The sequence below is a fragment of the Ictalurus punctatus genome, chromosome 2 (genome assembly GCF_001660625.3).
Source record: "Ictalurus punctatus breed USDA103 chromosome 2, Coco_2.0, whole genome shotgun sequence".
Lineage (NCBI taxonomy): Eukaryota > Metazoa > Chordata > Actinopteri > Siluriformes > Ictaluridae > Ictalurus > Ictalurus punctatus.
The window spans coordinates 17,220,269-17,234,674 of record NC_030417.2 but is presented as its reverse complement, the minus strand read 5'-3'; the positions used below and the strand labels follow the sequence as shown (position 1 = coordinate 17,234,674).

The 14,406-nt window shown below is 41.7% G+C and overlaps 1 protein-coding gene across 1 annotated transcript; it reads left to right on the top strand.

The window, feature by feature from the left end:
- Nucleotides 1-545: 545 nt before the first annotated feature.
- LOC108256545 (catenin beta-1) lies at nucleotides 546-14,340 on the top strand. Its single transcript, XM_017453526.3, has 16 exons — nucleotides 546-760; nucleotides 6,717-6,766; nucleotides 7,669-7,893; nucleotides 8,001-8,254; nucleotides 8,580-8,818; nucleotides 9,109-9,310; nucleotides 9,424-9,568; nucleotides 10,192-10,295; nucleotides 10,428-10,766; nucleotides 10,939-11,097; nucleotides 11,212-11,331; nucleotides 11,444-11,594; nucleotides 12,128-12,249; nucleotides 12,329-12,389; nucleotides 12,816-13,059; nucleotides 13,340-14,340. Exons 2-15 carry the CDS (start codon nucleotides 6,754-6,756, stop codon nucleotides 13,019-13,021), a joined length of 2,340 nt encoding a protein of 779 aa, XP_017309015.1. The 5' UTR covers nucleotides 546-760; nucleotides 6,717-6,753; the 3' UTR covers nucleotides 13,022-13,059; nucleotides 13,340-14,340.
- The last annotated feature ends 66 nt before the right edge of the window (nucleotides 14,341-14,406 follow it).

The window sequence follows — 14,406 nt, the reverse complement described above, 5'->3', positions numbered from 1 at the left end:
GGTTAACTCCACAAAAAAGTCTCTTAAAAACAACTTACTACGAGTATTTAATATATATATATATATATATATATATATATATATATATATATATATATATATATATATATATATATATATATATATATATATATATATATAATGCATTGAATAACGCGTAATCCTAATATAAAAGCTACTTTGTGTTTGGAAGTTGTTCTCCCAAATCAGACACATTCCATACTAATGAATGGACCCCGTCCTGACTACATACACCATATCCATCCGCGCATACCACATAGTTTTCTTCGAAGGAAATGTGGAAAAAATGTCGCGTTTTCATTAATAATAACAAGATATTTATCAATATTTATATTATACGTTGATCATGAAAACAGTCTGATAATTATTCCACGCATGTCGAAAACCCACACACCTCAGGTAGCGGTTTATATTTTGTTAAGCACGCGGTAGGATACATTAACCGCATTCACCGTAATAAGAACTTCCTCTGAGGTGTGCGTTGTGCGTGAAAGCAGTACGCATGCGCAGTATGACTCGGGCAGGGGCGACAGTGACGGGACGCCATTTTGAGGCTCCAGTTTCCAGCTAACATAGCAGCGAGCCGCAGCGGAGAGGAGGCACGAAGAAGAAGAAGAAGAAATTCCCGGTGATCTTGCTGTTTTCATTCCAGTTTTGGATACTGAAAAGGTTGCTCTCACGCCGCTCAAAGAAGAAAGAAAAGGGGGGAAAAACGGGTTATCCGTTTTTTTTGTATCAGGTACGTTTAAAATGTGTGTGAGTTAATAGAAGTTTAGGCGTTTCTTCTGTTTACCATCGAAACGGTTTGACTTTTTCCTCTGACTAGCAAAATGTGTCCATGTCTGTGTAAAGGTCGGGTTGATTTTCTAGCTTATTACTACTTACTAATGATTAACTTTTATATTTTTCCTCATGTTATACATGAGCAACGTCGCAACTGAGCTTGATGAGAACTTGGCTAATTAGCCAACAGTCTCTTCGAAATAATGGCATTTTTCATTGGGAACAGGTTTTTGTATTTTAGATTCACATGCTTTGCACCAAAACTCTACAACTACACGCACGTTTCAGGTGTGAGAGAGCGAGCGCGAGAGAGTCGCTGTTTAGATAGCTACATAATTGTTTTTTTTCCCCCTCTCCCTACCCGTTTTCTGACAAACAGTGCCGGATTGGCTAACAATGCGTACACGTGAACAGTTTGCTAATTAGATATACTCCCTAGCCAATGAGAGAGCACAGGTTTTTTGGATGTGAGCCAATCCTGTGCGACGAGGTGGGATTTCTTTGGAGTATAGGTGTGAACTGATTGCGATTGCTAGCAGTGTTATTTAATAAGCTTACGTTTGATTAGCATGCTAGTTATTATTATTTTTTCCCCTTCTTTTTTTCCCCTCGAGTGTGACCAATTTGTGTATTAAGGTGCGTGTAACTGCACAAACATTGCTAATATTACAATACATTTAAAGATATCATAAGTGTTTTTGGGTTTTTCAGGTTACAATAAGAAGTTTGCTAGCCGTTTAATTACAACCGGTTTATCTTAATGCACAAAATGGAGGACTACTTCAAGCCTTACCACAATTCACACAACTCGCCCACAACAGGACCAACACGCTTATGAAATGTGCCTGAAACCTAAAATATTAAGCGTATTTTGTAATTCTACTTATAAACAGAGGTAAACTACTTACTGTTTAGGGTATAATACATTAAGTAATTAGAGTAATCATTATGTAACTAGTGTAGGACACTCACTCATTCAGCACAAGGTTAATGATTTACGTCTTCAACAGACATTCTTCTATTTGCTAGTATTTTTGTTTCTTCATCAAAAGTTTTGTTAATGTTGTTTATTTGAAACGTGATCACAAAACCCCTGCACCTCAGTGTTTAACCCTCAGTTATGCCCTCGGTGAGCCGACTCCTACATACTTCTGCAACAACGTGGACTGTTTAAACCTGTTAATGAGTGACTTTCAGTCTTTGGGTTAATGAGAAAATAAAGCAGTTGTGATTTGCTGACGTGTTAGCAAGGCAAAGCTGAATAAATGCTTTTAAATGAAAAAACTTTATGGCGCTTTTTCCACCTAGAACAGACCGCCTAGTGGTTTGGTTTATCCCAGAGATGGGCTCAAAAAACGATTGTGAGACATCCAGGGTTGAAAACTTAGCAGTTCAACTTTGATTTGTTTTCTCTGTGGTACTACAGCTCTGTTTTTTTGGTTTAGTTCAGCAAGGGAGGGTGGTGGGAAACGCAGCAACCAGAAATGTGCGAGATGTTTTGATTCGCTTCCTCTGCTCCACACTCGGACGCTGTGAGTGTTGGATCGCTGTGTTCTGATCTACTTATAAGATCTGTGTCAAGCAGAAAACACACCAGGGTTTGAGTCATGTGTGGAAGCAGCTTAGGGATTTGTGTGCTACTTTGGCAAAAATGTTTGTTTAATGTAAATTAATTCCTGAATTTCATGGGAATTCATACAAATGAAGTTTCCTCTGAGTGTGTTTTTTCTGACTCTTTTTATATGAGGACAGCTTACGGCACTCTTTAACTTCCTGAAAAAGACAGCAGTTTTCCTCCACTATAGATTCAGTTTTAGTGTAATCCCTTCTCTAACACAAGCCTTGATTCATCACGAGCTCTTCAGCAACCTTTTCAGGAAGGTGAGGAGGAAACGTGAGTGTTTTGCACAGGAACAGGGGACCAAAGGAGCAGCAGGATTATGAAACTGTTGTAGAGCGCATCTTTGATCTGCCAGACGGAGAGCTGCGTGTCGTCTCGCTAAGGGGGGGGGACCCCAGAAACACTGCATCCGCTTTCCTTTACGCCACTGCACGGAAAATGTAGCTGGAGAACAACATGTTTAGTTGTGCAGTTCGTGAAAAGCGATCCTTTGCTATTGTCATAGTGAAGGAATCCTTTAGTGATAGTGATCGTTATAGTGAAGGAAACCCGTGAAGGAGGCTCAGGCGGTGTACTACGTTTGCTTTGAGGATGCGGCTTTTCTAAATCGCTTCCATGTGGACAACGGCGGTCTGTCTTGGTGCTTGGTTTAAAGATAGGAGCTCTTGTTTAAGGTTTGTTCATCATGCTGTTCACGTCGTCTTTGAAAGGCAGATGTATAATGTAGTAATATTTAATTGTGTGATTAAGGGTTTGATTATCATGTTGTGGCTTCATAGCTCCCTTCCTCTCTGACTCTGAGCGAGTCCTGAGGCAGTCACGGAAACGTTTTCAGTTCAGCATTGAAATGTTTTCTTTTTTTCATTTGGATCTGAGTGATGTTGAATGAACTGCTTACAAAGTGTGTTTTCATAGCCACAGCTGCTCCTGTGTGTACTCGGAGCATTTTTGAACAGGACCACCCCCCCTTCACCCGTTTGAAGGGGGCGGGAAAAGACCGATTTATTAACTTTGGCACGACTTCACAGCGCTACAGTTTCCCTCCTCCTATTAAGAATCTTTCTGTCTGGTTTGGTGTAGGCAGACGTCTGAAGTGCCGTACTGTACCTCCCCGGCAGCCAAACACACAGTGGAATGTCCGACGCTGACTGCAGGATGTTTTCATAAATGTGGGTTCCTGTAATTACCTGTGTGTAAAAGGGGCTCTTTTTCTGAGTAGGAGCTTCAGTTGAGCTGCATGATTTTTTTGTTTTTTTAAAGCCTGAGTAAGGGTGTGAATTGCTGTATTTTAAGCTCCTCTCAAATGTTAACATGGCTAATATGCATGAAAAACCTGATGGTGTGTATATAAAAATGCAAAGACCTAATGTGAAGCATTTTTTCCTTAATTCCTCAAGACCAAACCAACACTGAAGGCTTTTTGCATTGACCAAGCTCTATGTTGGGATTTCATCATTTTTTAAAAAAATGCAGATTATGATGTTATGGATTTGGGCTTTGAAATTGTTGTGGTGGAAAAAGGTAAACAAACATTCTACAGATGCTTGTTTTTCATTTCAATAGCTCTAGTGCTCAACAGAGATCATTCTCACACCTCAAGTCTGTTGTCTTGACAAAGCGTAACTACAGCAGGTCTTCGGCCAATGTTTCAGCTATTAGCCACAGCTTTCTCTTGGATGTGGTTATTTGAGTCTGGCTTGTGTCCTGATTTTCACTCAGCTGTGTTTTAAATGGAAGCTGATTTGCTCTAAACTGCACAACTTTCAAAGTCCTGTACTCATGCTTTTTTTCTTTTTCTTTTTTTTTTCCTCTCCCCAAACTTTTTACTGTGTGCTCGTTTTTCAAAACTTTGGGGCTCTAGAAAAAGACTCTTAACAAGTCAGAACAATTCTTGTCTAAAATTTGGTATGTTTGATTAATTTGGGACTTTTAGAAGTCGACTAGTTGAGATTTATGCCTTGGAGTGAAAACGGAAGACAGTTGAAGCCAAATTTAATAAGTTAATTTAAGTGCAATGCACATAATGACCACAGCAAGTTTCTAGCAGGTTGAATTTTTGAAGAAGCTGGATGCAGCCATATGATCATACTCTGTTTACAACATGGTATCCAAGCAGTCGACGAGGCACTGGAGTCAAGAAGAAACGCTCTTATTATAGCTCTTATTTCAGAGTGGGGCAAACAAAGTTCATAGAGACAATTTGGGAACACAAAATTGGAAAAGCATCCATTTTTAAGTTTTGAGACTTGGGAAGTGTTTATCGTCTTGTGGAGGGGAACGAACACGCACACAGGACTAAATAGCAGCAGTCAAACACATTTTTTTTCTGGGGGGGCGGATTGTCCTCTATGATGCACGATCGAAGCCGCATGGAAAAATCTCGGTCGAAGAAAAAAAAACGGGTAATTAATTCTGCCTGTAATTTTCTCATTTGGGTATTGAGTGGGGGGGAGCTAATCGCTCCATGTTGAAGTCTCACAGAGGAACCTGTAAAATACAAACTTTCTCCATAACCCCATTTGAACAAAGCTTATGATTCAGATTTGATGATGGTTTTGCCAGACCTGTATGAACATAGTCTCATGTTGCACATACGTGAAAACTCATTATTAAATGTTACGCGGTGTACCGAGCGATACAGGGCACACGACAGTGACTTTGTTTTTCTAGCAGGTCGTGTGTGTTTTCATCCTGTTGTGGTTGCTTTGGTAATACCGTGGAAAAAAAACCCAGCAATACTGAAAAGGATTTGCATGTTAGTCACAGTTTAATTAATCTCTTATCTCTACCTTGGTAGCTCAAGGGGAATTCAAGGTAATGGTGAATTCAAGTAGATTTTGGACTTCGTCCTGTTTATTTTTAATGAAAAGGACTAAATCATCCTCTAACCAAAGCTTTCGCTCACTCTTCAGCCCGAGTCATAGCTCAGGAAGCCATACCTAAAAGTGGTTTCCGTTGTCCTGGATTAGTCCACATCCTCTCTCGTTCTGCAGAAACACTAAGGCAGGTTTGTGGCTGTTGACTAAATTTTTAGTGTTGATTTCAAAGCTCCGGCTAACATGTTTGTACAAGTTCTAGTTTAGTCAGCTTATTGAGAAAGAAAAAAGTGTGAAATATGATTTCGCTGGAACAGCTTTGTTTAAAAACAAGCCAAAGAGATGGAATAAGTGTGCTGTTTATAGTTAATTATGGGTTTTTTTCCCCCATCTTACATAAAAAAAATGTTGTCCTGTTACTACAAGTCTTGTGATCATAGGTCAGTCTTGATTAACAATGCACCCTATTCTGCTTATTTTAAAAGGGAAAAGTGCAGTATTTGTTCAGCTAGTTGGCTTACACAGACACACACATTTTAAAATGTATTTGTAAAAAAAAAAAAAAAAAAAAAATTAGCCCATCTGTCGCACTCCTACTTCCTTCTGTCGTCTTGTTTAAGAACTAGGTGGATTGCAGCCATCTTGGCCAGTTCTAAAAAGTTTTACATTCCAACCTGGTTATTTAAAAAATAAATAGTTGTATACTGGAATAAGCATGGTGTATCCTAGCTAGTTCTGGTGTGTAGACTTTTCTACTGGTGACTAGTTCCTTGACCCACGTTTGAATGAAATTTCTTAGGGTTTTCGATGAAGAGTCAAGTCTGTTGCTGAAATGATATGAAGGTGGCTGCGAGATTACTTTTACAACTTTGACCAAAGTCATTTTGTTTTCTGTGTGTAAAACAAAAAAAAAAGTCCAGCAAACGCATGTCTTTTATGTTGTGGGCTTGCCATGTATTAGTTTTTAGTCCATAAGCATTTAAACGTTTCTGGTAGAAACGAGCATCTGTCTGTCCCAAGGCTGTTAATTTTCAATTAGCTTGTTGATCTCCATCACCTTGTTCTGCACATCTCGATACTCATCAAGTGCTGATGAATGACGTGGACTAACCCCCAGGAATGTTTTTATTGCTAGTGCCAGTATGACTCACACACACACACACACACACACACACACACACACACACACACACAGATATACACACAGCTGCTTGAATGTTGGGAGTTTCCCTGAGAACACACACACAGCTTGAGGCTGTATGACTCGAGACCCCCCACCCCACACACACACACAGAGAGAGACAGCTGTTGTCTGAAAGGAACGGAGTGTTGAATACGGACGATCAGATTTCAGGCAGTTTGTAAGAGCCCGTATCGCATGTCCTCTTTCACAGCTTTGCCAAGTTACACTTTGTGCCTCTGCCTGATTTCTTTCTGTACGCTCACGATCACGTTGCTTTGTTTCTCCCACACAGATTTGGAAGTAGTTCGGACTGACAGCTCGGCATCACGATGGCTACCCAGTGTGAGTACACGTTTTCCACAGTCTTGGAAATTCTTATTATAGCTAGGAAGTAAATGAATGGGTTTGCATGGTAATGAGCGATCTCCAGAAAAGACGGTGCCCTCCCCCTACTACGTACACCCAACGATACCACACGCAGCGACTGAAACCCAGGCAGGATGTGTTTAAACATGTAGAAAGATCTTGAAAAGACTAGAAACTAGTCGTTGCTTACTGTATCTGTAACGCATGTCGTGTCCAGCTATTCAAATTAAAAGATGCATTAGGTTAGATTCTCATCATTTTAAAAATGAGTTAGGGTGGTTTGACATGAATGGGTTTTTTTGAGGCTCCTTGAACCCATCCCCCTTTTCCCACCGATGTTCATAAAGCTCTTCCCCCAGGATCTAAAGTGTTCCATCAAGTAGATTGTCTGCAGAAATGACTCACAGGAAGCTCATCCAAACCCCAACTACAATTCCAGTCTGGGAATACATACAGGATGGAACTTCCAGACTCAGTAGTTTTATTACGTACATAGTGATTGAACTGTAAGAAATAGTAATGCTGGTTAGGGTAGTACAGGTATTTGACAAGCAAGTTTCAGTTTATTAACTGAACTTAAGGCAAATAGTCAAATTTCTTTTATAGGCTTAGTTATGCATTCCTTTAGTCAGGGGGTGGTGACTGTGTCGGCATCTCTGCTTTTTGTGTCTCAGTCGACTCAAGATTAATGATGCTTGATGCTGCAGTCTAGTCATTTTAATGGTGGGTTTTTTTTGTTTTGTTTTTTTTTTGCGCAGATTGCACAGTGTGTTGTCTCTCTCTTCTCACCCTCTCAACCCCCCCACCTTAATTTTTAGTCTAAGAAAATTGTCTTATCTGATTAACATCCATTCTTTGCTGTGGTTGGGGGTGTATAGCTGATCTGATGGAGCTGGACATGGCGATGGAGCAGGACCGGAAGGCTGCGGTGAGCCACTGGCAGCAGCAGTCTTACCTTGACTCTGGTATCCACTCTGGAGCCACCACCACAGCACCGTCCCTCTCTGGCAAGGGGAACCCAGAGGACGAGGAGCTGGACAACCAGGTGCTGTATGAGTGGGAGCAGGGATTCAGTCAGCCCTTTACACCGGAGCAGGTGGCAGGTATGAATTAGTTTCTGTGGTTTAGGTGAGACACCGAAGGCGTTTGTGTCAAATATCCATGGATTGCAGGCCTTAGTGTGATGCTAACACCTGTGTGCTCTTTCCAGACATAGATGGTCAGTACGCCATGACCCGTGCCCAGCGTGTGCGTGCTGCTATGTTCCCTGAGACCCTTGACGAGGGCATGCCGATCCCCACCACCCAGTTTGACTCCGCTAACCCCACCAATGTGCAGCGGCTGGCTGAGCCATCCCAGATGCTCAAACATGCCGTGGTGAACCTCATCAACTACCAGGATGATGCCGAACTTGCCACCAGGGCTATTCCAGAGCTCACCAAGCTCCTCAATGATGAAGACCAGGTGAAGATTGCTTAGTTGTGGTGGTGTTTTTTTGTTGGTATTATTTCTGCTAAAGATGATGTGTGTATGTGTGTGTGTGTTTGTTTGTTTGTTTATTTATTTATTTATTTATATATATTTATTTATTTATTATATAGGGGTAATTTAAAGTAACACTAGGTATATTTAAAAATAAATTGGTTATTTTAAGTTTGACCCAGAAAAATATCTGCGGTCACAGCTTCACAATAAAAATAAAAAGGACATTAAGGACTTCAGGTAAAAATTTTCACAGAACTGGAGCAGCATGTTTCATTTCTTAACCATCTACCGTTTCTCTCTGGAGGTGGTGGTGAACAAGGCGTCCGTCATGGTGCATCAGCTGTCGAAGAAGGAAGCATCGCGGCACGCCATTATGCGCTCCCCTCAGATGGTGTCCGCCATCGTGAGGACCATGCAGAACACGGCTGACGTGGAGACGGCACGCTGCACTGCTGGCACACTGCACAACCTCTCCCACCACCGGGAGGGCCTCCTCGCCATTTTCAAATCTGGCGGCATCCCTGCTCTCGTCAAGATGCTCGGGTAAGAGCAAGACTGAGGAAAGTGGTTTGTAGTGGCTGTGGAATCTCCACATGATCTTGCGTAGTTTATTCAAATATTAGCTTATAATAAGTTTACAAAATAGTCTTAATGGTGTTAACACTACACTCTAAAGCATTTTATTGCTTACGTGCCTTGAACTTGTTGGTATAATAAAATGCGTTAAATATTTATCACATTTTATAGTGTTCAGTTATACAAATGATCACAATTCAATAGATTAACAGCTATTTTTAATTGCTTGAGTAATGGTCTGTGTGTGTTGGGGGCAGATCTCCAGTCGACAGTGTGCTTTTCTACGCAATCACCACCCTGCACAACCTCCTCCTGCACCAGGAAGGTGCTAAAATGGCCGTCCGCCTGGCTGGTGGCCTGCAGAAGATGGTTGCCCTGCTGAACAAGACCAATGTTAAATTCCTGGCCATCACCACAGACTGTCTACAGATCCTGGCCTACGGCAACCAGGAGAGCAAGGTGAAAAGGGATTCCATAAAAACACGATTGTTTGTGGCTGCTTTGTACTGTCATTGCACCATATCCTGGCCTATTTCGGGTGTCTAAGCAAGCTGCCTTTTTGTTTCTTTTAGTTGATCATCTTGGCTAGCGGCGGCCCTCAGGCTCTGGTCAACATCATGAGGACCTACACATACGAAAAGCTACTGTGGACAACCAGCCGTGTTCTCAAAGTGCTGTCCGTTTGCTCCAGTAACAAACCTGCCATTGTGGAGGCTGGTGCGTTTATACAGACAAACACACACCCGCACACAATGATCAAAGTGTTCAGGTTTTTATTGGCTTTGCCTTGAATGCCCACACAATTGCAAAGTGTCTGTGTTTCGTTAGAAAACGTTTGTTTGTCTGAAATTACTCTACAAATGCAAAGCCTTAAATTTAATATGGAGCGCTTTTTAGGCTGTTTGTTTAAAAAAAAAAAAAAAAAAGCCTGTTTTTTCATTCTTATTAGATCAAGAAATGTACTTGGAAGATGTAATTATCCAGAGTGACTTAGTATTGCACTGAGCTCGGTCAGGATTCCTGCTCATGGAGCTATCATGGACAGTTTGAGTAAATGCAATAATCGAGCAGACATGGCTGGAAAACAGAAAATAGTCCAAACTGTTTGGACTGTCAGAAGCATAGAACTTCACCATGTAGTATATCTGCAATGAATTTATACATATAGCAAATGTGATTGTGTGTAATGCAAATTAGATCTTATATGAAAAGTTTTTTTTTATTTATTTATTTTAATTTTTATATTTTAAAGTCCTTTGTTTTCGAATACATGTGCACACCCTGCTTGCAGAAATTGGCAAGTCTGTGTGTTTTTCACACCTTTTTTTTCTTCTTTTCAGGAGGCATGCAGGCTCTTGGCCTTCACCTGACCGACCCCAGTCAGCGACTGGTACAGAACTGCCTCTGGACCCTCAGAAACCTGTCGGACGCTGCCACCAAGCAGGTATAAACACACCGTTTGTAATTTATTACATAAAAACGAACAAAACCTGTTGTATGTAGGTATTTCCGTTCTATATTTTCAGTCTTGTTAACCTGGCTTTATTTTATGTAATTTTTTTTTTGCGTGCTACAGGAGGGTATGGAAGGCCTGCTGGGCACCCTGGTCCAGCTGCTTGGCTCAGATGACATCAATGTGGTGACCTGCGCTGCTGGCATCCTGTCCAACCTTACCTGCAACAACTACAAGAACAAAATGATGGTGTGCCAGGTCGGTGGCATCGAGTCGCTCGTGCGCACTGTGCTCCGAGCCGGAGACCGTGAGGACATCACCGAGCCGGCTGTGTGCGCCCTCCGCCATCTCACTTCCAGACACCAGGATGCTGAAATGGCCCAGAATGCTGTGCGCCTGCACTACGGCCTTCCTGTTGTGGTCAAACTGCTGCACCCACCCTCACACTGGCCTCTTATTAAGGTAAAAGGTTTTCACCAACTGTTCAGAATTTGCTTATTTAAATGAATTATGGGGAGAAAATATTAATTAGATTATTAAAGTACTTATGTCAACCAGTTATGCAAATTTATTGATTAATCGCCTTCAAGTTAGCTATACATGTCTGATCATTCCGTTTTGCTCCCCCTCCCAGGCCACAGTTGGTCTGATCCGTAACCTGGCGCTATGTCCAGCCAATCACGCCCCGCTGCGTGAGCAGGGTGCCATACCCCGATTAGTCCAGCTGCTCGTGAGGGCACACCAGGACACCCAGAGACGCACATCCATGGGAGGCACACAGCAACAGTTTGTGGTGAGTATTTTGGCGAATGCCTCGAGTTAAAAGGACTCTTTTTGTGCAAACTGTTTTTAAACATAGAATTAAGATTGTGATTGAGTTCATTTTTTTTTTATGCATGCTCTACAGGAGGGTGTTCGAATGGAGGAGATCGTAGAGGGCTGCACTGGCGCGCTCCACATCTTGGCCAGAGATGTGCACAACAGAATTGTTATCCGAGGACTCAACACCATCCCTCTGTTTGTTCAGGTAGGCTACAGCATAATGTTTTGCATATCATGCCAATGCACTAATCTTATAGTTAAGTTCATGAATTAAAAGCACCAATACTCAAGAGTTGCCTCTCTCCTTCATCGTGCAGTTGCTGTACTCTCCGATCGAAAACATCCAGCGTGTGGCGGCCGGCGTGCTGTGTGAACTGGCGCAGGACAAGGAAGCGGCCGAGGCTATCGAAGCCGAGGGAGCCACTGCGCCCCTCACTGAACTGCTGCACTCCAGGAACGAGGGAGTGGGTGAGTGTGTATTTAGCGGGGTGGTCCAATCTAAACTGTGTTCCTAATGTTAGATAAATGATTAATCCCAATTTTATTCATACTGCCCTCGTTTTTCCGCTCGTTGGCTTTTTAGAAATGAGAATTTTTGCTGCATTTCGAGACATTTTCCGCTCAAAAGTACAAAACATTCTTCATGGCCTTTTCTTTGCTTCAGCTTTTTTAGTCAGGTACAGTCTGTTCTATTTGGAAGGCAGCATAAGGACAGCTGTCATCTGAGGTTTCCTACTTTGGATGAATCCAAAGTAGCACAGTGTGTCCTCATTTGGAAAAGGGCAATCCCATAATTTGTTTCATCGGACCATGAAAGTTTCAGACTTACTGCAAACAAGCGTTGCTCTGACGCTTCACTTGAAATGTGCAGTTAAACACGAATACAATATATCCTATTATAATAAACCGGACATGGAGACCGGACAGTTATTCTGATGAAATGAACATGTTGCTAAGGTTTTAATATCTTTCTTTTTCTCTCTCTCTCGCTCTCTCTCCAGCTACATATGCGGCAGCTGTGCTGTTTCGCATGTCTGAGGATAAACCTCAGGACTACAAGAAGCGTCTATCCGTTGAGCTGACCAGCTCTCTCTTCAGAACAGAGCCCATGGCCTGGAATGAGGTACACACACTTGGTAATGGAGCACGCACGCATGATTTAATTATATGGCTGTATTTGATTTTCTGTCCATCTTTTTTAGACTGCTGATATGGGTCTGGATATAGGAGCTCAGGGAGAGCCTGTTGGATACAGACCAGACGGTAAGGAGTTCTGCCATGTTTACCTTGTTGCATCAGGTTGACTCAGTTGATGGCAAAAATGATCCTGATTTATTTTATATACTATTTATAGTATTAAAAACCATGATTCATTCATACAAATATTCAGCAAACTCAGGACTGATGGTATGATCACACTGAAACAGCCTTTTATTTCAGAGTGTAATTCTAACCATATCTTTATCATCAACCCCTAGATTGGTGAATGTATCAAATATGGAGGCGAACATATTCAAGTTTTACCTGAATGCATCATTAATATTTTGTATTTAAACATTGTGTGTGTGTGTGTGTGTGTGTGTGTGTGTGTGTGTGTGTGTGTGTGTGCCTGCCTGCCTGCCTGCCTGCACCACTACACTGCTTAAATATATCATTCATGTCTAAATATGTACACCCCTCCCGTCATAGACCCCAGCTACCGCTCTTTCCACTCGGGCTATGGTCAGGACGGGCTGGGCATGGATGGCATACTGGAACATGAGCTGGCTGGCCACCATCCTGGAGCAGAGTACCCAGTGGAGGGGCTTCCTGACCTCGGCCACAGCCACGACCTGATGGACGGCCTTCCTCCCACAGACTCCAATCAGCTGGCCTGGTTCGACACGGACCTCTAAACACATTCTCTCACACACACAGTCTGCAAGTAGAGAAGGTGAGAGACTCCCAAGTGGTGGAAGAGAAGGGTGGGGGCTATGCTACCAGGTTTTACGTTTGTACCGTCTAGAATCCATTTTGGTGTGGTGTAATGATTAATTCCTTCAGAGAGGAGCAAGGTTAACATAGGTTAGCATGCTACTTTTTTATTTTAACTTCTTTCTCTTTATAAGGTCTTTGGGGGTTGTACCCTCCATGATCTAGCAAATTTCTATTTTTACACTCATTTCTGGTAACAACTTGTTCCTATAATGCTGAATTGTTTTGTTTGTTTGCAGCTGTATTGTGTGAATGAATCTGCATTGTGATATTTGCCTAAGGAGTCGTGGAAGGGTTGCGGTGGGTGGGCGAGCATATCGGAAAGTGCCTGACACAATGCGCACACACAAACACACACACACACACACACACCTACACCTGTTGGAGATGAGAGGGAGTTTTCTACGAGGAACAAGAGGAAGGGAAGCCAATCTCCCCACCCCTTTTTTGTTATTGTTATTATTCTGGACTTTTTTTTTTTTTTTTTGGCCCTGATGGAGGAAGGAAAGTCGAGAGGGATTTTGGGAGCGGTTGCTTTTTAAGACTGGAGAAGGAAGGTCTAAAGATGGAACTGTAAACCTTTTTTTTTTTCCTTTTTTTTTTTATATATATAAAGATGATCAGTCTATGGTACTGACCCTCCTAGCTTGGTTTTGACCTCTAGTATGTATTCATCCCCCCCCCCACACTATTTTTATTTTATTTTGTTTCAGCGGTAATTTGTATTTCCTTTTTATGTCTTCTGTAGTTTTGAGTTATAGTGGACTTGCCTCATTTTGCTTTCTGAAATCTTTCTCACGTAAATGGTGTCGAACACTAATAATCGGTTTCTATGTAATCTGACTGAAAAGTGTAACGATGTGTAGCTTTATTTTTTTTTTTATTATTTTTTTTTTTATACGATCAGCTGTTAAACCTTGGAGTATTGGGGTGGGAGAAATATATGCATTCTTATTAAAGACAAAAAAAAAAAAAAAAAAAGTACGCCAACAGAGGCGCTTTTCAGTGTCACAGTTGTTCCAAATAAGGTGTGGGGTGAAATATGGAGAGTTTAGGGGGGGGCACGGGCTTGACAAAGATCTTTGTGCTTTTTTTTTTTTTTTTTATTTTATTTTTTTTTTAAAAATGCTATCTCGAGGTAGTCTCTATTGAAGCGACGTCATTGTTTTTGTTTGCCTGTGCAGCTTCTTTTGGGAACATGGATAATGCCATAGCTAAACAATAAAAGACTTTTATTCCACTCTGTATCCCAGGACTTTATTTTTATGCCTCCAAGATTGGATTTCACTACCATGAGGTGCTTATT

Coding starts and splice junctions, on each gene's coding strand:
- LOC108256545 (XM_017453526.3), top strand. Junction 8,255..8,579: donor TCCTCAATGATGAAGACCAG/GTGAAGATTGCT, acceptor TTCTCTCTGGAG/GTGGTGGTGAACAAGGCGTC. Junction 9,569..10,191: donor ACCTGCCATTGTGGAGGCTG/GTGCGTTTATAC, acceptor TCTTCTTTTCAG/GAGGCATGCAGGCTCTTGGC.